General features: G+C 38.8%; 1 protein-coding gene and 1 long non-coding RNA gene across 4 annotated transcripts in view; one reads left to right on the forward strand and one right to left on the reverse strand.

The window, feature by feature from the left end:
* LOC144958660 (uncharacterized) overlaps positions 1–3198 on the reverse strand; it is a 15119-nt gene extending 11921 nt beyond the window's left edge. Inside the window, exon 1 of the long non-coding RNA XR_013642490.1 lies at positions 3061–3198. This is a non-coding gene — a long non-coding RNA (uncharacterized LOC144958660). The remainder of the gene's footprint in view (positions 1–3060) is intronic.
* LOC144958659 (uncharacterized) overlaps positions 1–6595 on the forward strand; it is a 13544-nt gene extending 6949 nt beyond the window's left edge. Inside the window, exons 2-3 of one of the 3 annotated variants that reach the window (XR_013642489.1) lie at positions 1416–5044; positions 5153–6595. Coding sequence is in view for 2 of the 3 variants with exons in the window: in XM_078890778.1 (XP_078746904.1) it covers positions 3277–4575 (1299 nt within the window). In the remaining variant the exon portion in view is untranslated. Of the gene's footprint in view, positions 1–1415 lie in introns of all 3 variants that reach the window. The other 2 variants (XM_078890778.1, XM_078890779.1) reach the window with 2 other exon arrangements.
* Positions 6596–7500: the final 905 nt, after the last annotated feature.

Genomic DNA, 7500 nt, shown 5'->3' on the forward strand with positions numbered 1-7500 from the left:
TTCTCACTAAATTCTATCAATCAGACTATAGATAGTTCGAAGATGACGTCACTCCGGTCTTTGTTATTGTTTTTTGCCATCCGCGTTTATGAGTAATGCTCACTGAACTGTATTAACCCGACTATAAACGTTCATGGATACACACAGTTTTGTGTGTTGGTCCGTTATACTTCCGGATGGCAATGTTATGAGCTTCTTAGCCAAGCGCATACTATCTACAAACGTTTAAGGATACACATAGTTTTGTGTGTTGGTACGTTATATCCGGCTGGCCGATATTGTATTTTACCTAAACATATCGTATGATTATAAGAAATATTTTAAACACCTCGACACATAGTTGAGTCCTTGGAAAAGACCCTTTACTCACATCCTCTCACCGTACTCAGGTTAAAATGAGTACCTGGCCGTTAACATCGTTGTTTCTGTCGGAAAAAAATCGTATTATCGCCTAACAGGCATCATGTCTCGTTCTGTAATATATTCCGTGTAGCTGTTGGTCAGGGACCCTTTGTTAAGCGCTTTGAAAACGTTTAGTAGATATTGCGGTATATAAAATCTCAACTTTTTAAAAGCGAACCAATTGTCCAAACTTATCCAATGTAGATAGAGAGAAGTTGACGTCACTCGGGTCTTTATTATCGATTTTTGCCATCCATGTTAATGAGCAATTCTCACTAAAACTGTGCGTTTTAATCAGATTATAAACGTTCAAGGTAACACATAGATTGTGTGTTGGTCCGTTTTAATTCCGGATGGCAATGTTGTGAGCTTCTTAGCCAAGCGCACAGCATCAGTTTATTGATGCTGTGCGTTGAGCCAAAATGCTCACAATATCTGCCAGCCTTACCAACAGGGGGTGGTTTCTTCCCAATGGCACTGCCAGGAACTTGTGGACAGACTCCCAGATAATGTATTTATTAATTCATTTGATTTTCTATTCATGGATTGATTTATTATCATCATTTGTAAGGATATACTTGTAGATACTATCCATTGCTTTCCACCCCATTAATCTATGTGCATTTATACTTGCAAATCTGATAACCCAAATGGTTGTGGACTCATTGTTGTAATGGGATGCCTTACTTAATAATCTCAAAACCAACGTCAGATAGTATCCATAGCAACATATCAAGCCCATAACTACCTACAGTTATCATACTTTTTTCATGCGGACATAGCCATCAACCGACGTATGCATGTATGCAGGACTCAAATCCGAACCCACTTATGGGCCTAGTTAAGCATTGTTTGAATGGACAATTTTTAGCGTCATTTTTTTTAGATTTCCATTACAACAACGACCCATAATGAATTAGATTATCAGACCTGCAAATAAGTTCACGTCGCCATTAATCAATACCATAATATTATTATTATTATCATTCTCCATATATTTGTTTTCTTCCCAGACCAATCACGAGTAAAAACCCAAGTTGCAAAACAAGCTCAACATCTCATCTGACCTTATGACCTTTGACACTACCAAGTGACCTCTACCGGCTTGGGTCGTCCCGGGACCAAGATTAATAAATGTGTAATTGTTGTGTATGTGTCAAAAAGATTATAATGGAAGTAATCACCGACCTTCTCACAACATATAATTCCATTTCTATGACACACACAATCGGCTACAATAACTAAAAATAACAACCCATATATTATTAAGACATCCTTTCATAACATAAAGAAATCTTGAAAGGTGTGGGAGGGTTTTTTCATTGCAAATTTCATCAACCGTAAAACCCCCCCACAAAATACGATGCGTTACTTGTATCAATAAGAAGAGATACGACAGCAGCAACAACAAGAAACATAACAAAAGCCATAGAAACGCGAATTGTAACAACAACGACAGCAGCAGCAGTATCAGCAACTACCGCAGCATCAAAAGAAGAAGAAGAATAAAAAAGAAAAAGAAAAGAAAAACAACAATAATAACAACAACAAAGACAACTAAAGCAACACGAAGCCAATTGAAAGAGCAATAAGAGCGGCTGCAGCAATTAGCAATAACAAGGAAAATATTTAGAGTTACAATAATCCAATAATAATAATAAACAGCTGTAACAGCAACTACTGCATCAGCAACAAAAACAAAAACAACGACGAAGACGACATCAGCAACAATAACATCTAGAGCAAAAAGTCATCAAAAACAAGAACAACAACAGGAAAAATTACAGCCATAACAACAACAATTATGACGTCATAATCACCACCACCACCATCATCATCATCATCATCATCATCATCAACAACAACAACAACAACCATAACCCGATATCCGAACAAGAATTAAAAACTACAACAATAACGACGACAACAACGACAAAATCATAATCATCATCAACTACAATAAAATTCATAACAACAACCATAACAACAACAACGGATACAACAACAAACATACCAAGGACGTGTTACAATACTGTATCTGTGCAACACAAGCGCAGTCACAACAACCCAGTCAACACAGCACCAAGTAGCTCTGACGTTCTAAACCATTCTGTACTACAAGCCTTATACATTTAACAATTAACAGTAACAACAATAGCTAGTCAAATGATCTGGTCAATTTGACCTCCAGACCCAAACAACAGTGACCAGTTGTGTATGTCTGCGTAACTAAGAAGATTACCGTTTAAGTTAAACTAATATTACACCTGTGATCTGCCGGTCACTTGACTGGACATTAGGTCAAACAAGCATTATGTGAATTCCATTTAATTCGACCTATTTGTGGAAATATTTTTGTTAAGAGTTGTTTTGCTCAAAACATTTTTTTAACTTGACATGGATTCTCAAATGACATTTTCGTCACAAATGACATGGCAAGTTTTGAATTTCTCTCAAAACGCAATGCATGGATGTTATTGAAATAATATAAGAGTGGTGGCCATTTGTTACGAGAAACGGATAAAATCAAATCCACGATTTTGTTATTTTGTTATATTCCTTTCGTACTTCAGTGCTTTTTGTTTTCCGTATGGAAAATTGAATCTCGTGCCAGCCATTCTGGTCCTACGCCTTACAACTCAAGATTAATAAGCTTACCTGTCATACTGGTTCTAACTAAATAACTTGAGATTGTTAAACTGGTATCAGAACCCTATATTAATTTTTTTTTAAATTTAAAAAACAGCAACAAAATATTAAAACGGTAAACGCAAAGAAATATTCCATATTTTCCAATGTGTATTATCATGTTTTAAGATTAAAGGAAGTGTTTCACTTGGAATTTAGACCCATTTGCACGATACAGCATCAACAATGGCGAACGACGTTGTGCCATTCTGGTGTGCAAACTACACTGGTAACACAAGCATCTACTTAAAACATTACTACTGCTCCAAGGTTGAAGTGAACCTGACTTCATGCAGCCCGGTGCAATCTGAATCCGAGATGGACACCATCCGCATCCTATGCGAATCGAGCGAAATCGTGTGGTATTCCGTCTTCTGGTTTTCTATCGCCGTTGGACTTGTGGGGAATAGTTTAGCCTTCATCACAGTTGCGTCACTTCCTATTTCCATAGCAACGTTCTACGTGGGATTGTTGGCCGTGTCAGATTTCGTCGCCATCTTGTTACGAATGATTATTTACTTTTTGAATAAGGAAAAACTCATCAACCCCACAACGCCTTATTGGCATATTTTTCCTCTTCTTTTTGATTTCAGCATGTCATATTCTAACTGGCTCTTGGTCCTCATCTGCGTGGATCGATTCATCAGCATACGATACCCACTCAAAAGACGTTTCTACTTTACTCTTTGGCACGCAAGGGGAGCCGCTATCACCATGGGTGCAATTTTATTCGCTGTCTACTTCGCATGTGTTCAAATTCTCGGATACATGGACATTCGAATGTTTACCGTACGAAACCTTTTGTATTCCGTCATTCCATTGGGTTTTATTCTCATTCTTATCGTCCTCATTGCCATTCAGTTCAAAATCATTCGTAAGAAACGGAAGCTCCTTTCAGAAACCGGATCAAAATCGGGATCTGGCAAGAAAAGCCGCTCCCCCAGCAACAAGAGAAGCCTGTTCTGTAACCAATCAGATTCCAACAATTTGTCACGTGAATCCAGTGTTCCCCTTAGAGGGAATTCCACCCGGAGCAACTCTCACTCCGGCAACCAAAACCACAACAACAACCACACAAGCCAGTGCAATAGCCACAGCTTTCACAGACGTACGAACGTTTTTGAAGATATTGAGCGTCTTGAGAACAATATCACAATCATGATGCTCATCACTGCGATATTCTTCGCGATACTTACCATACCAAATTGCGTCCTCTTATTCACATATCGATACGCCGCGTCTAACTGGAACACGCCCTTAGCCAGGGCACGCTGGCACATCTTCAGTAAAACCTCACAAGTTTTGACCTTTTTAAACCTTTCCATCAATTTCTTTCTTTACTTTCTTAGCGCCAGAAAGTTCCGCCACCAACTGTGTCACCTCGTGAGGTGTAAACGCAAGAGCTCACCTACCAATAGTCCTCACCTTCACCACAACACGGTCGTTGTCCACACACAAAACGAACAATCTGAGACATTCTGTTGAGGCTCGTATTGCATAATGTTGTACCCTCGAGTAAGTTGACTTGGAGCGTAGCTTTTGTTTAATCATACCCTGAAATAACCCTAACCATTACGTCACAATACAAGGTCAGGGTCACAAAAAGAAAGTAACGGTGACAAATTTAGTTGTTAGTCGTGTTCAAGGAAATACCTGATCGCATTAATTTTACTCATGAGCACAACCGTAGCCATCGTTAATTTATAGCCTGACACAAGAACCCTCAAGGACTTACAGTTTGACGTCATTTTTAAGGTTTGTGCAGCGTCTAGTGAGTTGTCGTTAGTAGAGCTCAAGGAAACAAGTGGTTCCATTGGTTGAACTATTGAATACAACTCACGATTTGTTTTCTTTTGTGGTCAGGCTATAAGTTTACGATGGCTATGATGGCTACGGTCAGTGTCAGGCTATAAGTTTACGATGGCTATGATGGCTACGGCACAACTTGCCCTGTGTTGACACGTAAATTATTTGGCAATGTCAGGCTATGAATTTACGAAGGCGAGGAATTAAATCACAAGCAAAATGACCGGTGTGGTCCTCAACCTTCCTTAACTCATAGCCTGACATTGCCGAATAAATTACGTCACACTATCAGGCGACGATCTCTAACAGAAAGTAAAAAGTTTAGTTGTTTGTAGTGCTCATTGAAGCAAATTTAACGATCCCATTGGTTGAACTATTGAATGCAACTCATTGTTTGCTTTCTCTCGGTGGTCGCCTTGTATTGTAACGTACGTACTTTTTTTTGGCAGCATTAGGTTGTGGCCCCAACCCTTGATAAACTCAAAGCCTGACAATGACTAAACAAATCAGGGCCCAATACAAGTAAAGGGTGAGTTGTATTCAGTAGTCCTTACTTAATCCTCATCAAACCACGGGGCCCATAAGGCACCTACTAAAGACTTCCATTTCTGTTTATCGGCAGCATGGACACTGATGTTGGTCCAGGTTAGGTCAGCCTCTTGAAGCTCTTTATCCATGGATCTTCTCTGCGTTTATTTGGGCCTGCGTCTTCGTCTTTTGTCATCAGACGTTCAACGGAGTGTTATTTTTGACAGAACAGTTGCCTCCATTCTAGTAAAATGTCATGGCCTTCTCCATCTGCGCCTCTTTATAGTCGTGGCTTTGCTCACTGTATCTGTATTTTTTTCTTAACTTTACATTTCTAATTTACTAAGGCTAAACTACTCCTACAATTCTTCGGAGGCATTTGTTTTGAAACGATTCCAATTTATTTGTATTTTTTTTTTTTTTTTTGGTTTTTCAGTAGTACAACCAATGTGATTATTTTTGAGCTGAGCACTACTATCAACGGCAGCTCACGTTTCATTTTCTTTTGGTGATCATCGCTTTGAACTGTGACGCACATTTTGTGGACAGTTTCGGGCTTTGGATTAACAAAGGCTACGCCTGGAGTTTAATTAGGGAAAGCCCCCGATGAAATAGAGACAATTGGACCAAGCCATTGCCAGCTTTAGCCAGTTGATTGCTGAACTCTGGAAAGTCGCGTATTAAATTCTTTGGAGAGAAAACACGTCCTTCAAATATCGATCGATTGAAATGACCCTCATATTGGCAAAAAAAAAAAAAACCCTCAAAATGCGGACCTTACTCCTAGGTTTGAGAGTTTTGGTTGTTGTTTTTTGTTTGTTTGTTTGTTTGTTTGGGGTTTGTTTTTTTTTGTTGTTTTTGTTGTTTTTTTTTTTTGGGGGGGGGGGGTTGTTGTTTTTTTTTTGTGTGTGTTTTTTTTTTGTTCTTCCAAGACAAGGTTCATTTAAATCGATCGATTTTTGAAGGACGAGTTTTCTGGCCAAAGTTTTAAACACGCGACTTTCCAGAGTACGGCAGTTAACTGGTTAATACAGGCCTTCCAGCTTTTGTGGATTCATCCCAATGTTCTTTTCGACTCATTGATATGTTCATGTGGAATTGCAAGATGAAATTGTACAGCGGCATACATTTTAAACTCGCTTCTATCAAAATAAAAATGTGTTAATATGTAGTCTTTTTCCGCTTATAATTTATTTGAAGAGTCAATGTGTACATATTGGAAGGTCTGGTAACCTAACGCGATTATGAGTTCAATTTAACATTGTTGTTATAGACAAAATGTTTTGCACTGGTTTGAGAGCAATTCCATTACAACAATGAGACCATAACGGTTTGGGTTTTCCTACCTGTGAAATAAGTACACGTTGGGTAAAATGGTTGAGGTACTGTTCATCACTATTAAGAAATTAATTAGAGCTTTTATATAGCGCAATATCCACTAAATGTGCTCAAAGTGCTTTACAAGGGATCCCTGACCAACAGCAACACGTAACATGTAGAACAAGACATGAAGCCTGTTAGGCGATTTTACAATTTTTTCCGACAGAGACAACGCTGTTGACGGCCTGGTACTCTGTTATACCTGAGTAAGGTGAGAGAATGTGAGTAAGGAGTCTTTTTCAAGGACTCAACATTGCGCCGAGCGAGGTTCGAACCCAGGACCTTCCGATCCGAAAGCGAGTGTCATACCACAAGACCACAATGATTAATAAAGAACGACAACTGACAGGCAGACGTTTGAAGCAAGCCACAATCTTCAAAACACGTCTCAAATTCTCAGAAATACCTAATACCATATAGATAGTATGGACTTGGCTGAGAAGCTCATAACATTGCCATCCGGAAGTATAACGGACCAACACACAAAACTGTGTGTATCCATGAACGTTTATAGTCAGGTTAATACAGTTCAGTGAGCATTACTCATAAACGCGGATGGCAAAAAACAATAACAAAGACATGAGTGACGTCATCTTCGAACTATCTTTAGCCATCTTGCTTGCCACCCGAATCAATCTGCTCCACATATCCTGAACATAATTAATTTTGTTCATAATTTTAGCACAGCAATTTTTA

The sequence above is a fragment of the Berghia stephanieae genome, chromosome 13 (assembly GCF_034508935.2).
Source record: "Berghia stephanieae isolate SIO BIC M18660-M18661 chromosome 13, UCSD_Bste_1.3, whole genome shotgun sequence".
Taxonomy (NCBI): Eukaryota; Metazoa; Mollusca; class Gastropoda; order Nudibranchia; family Aeolidiidae; genus Berghia; species Berghia stephanieae.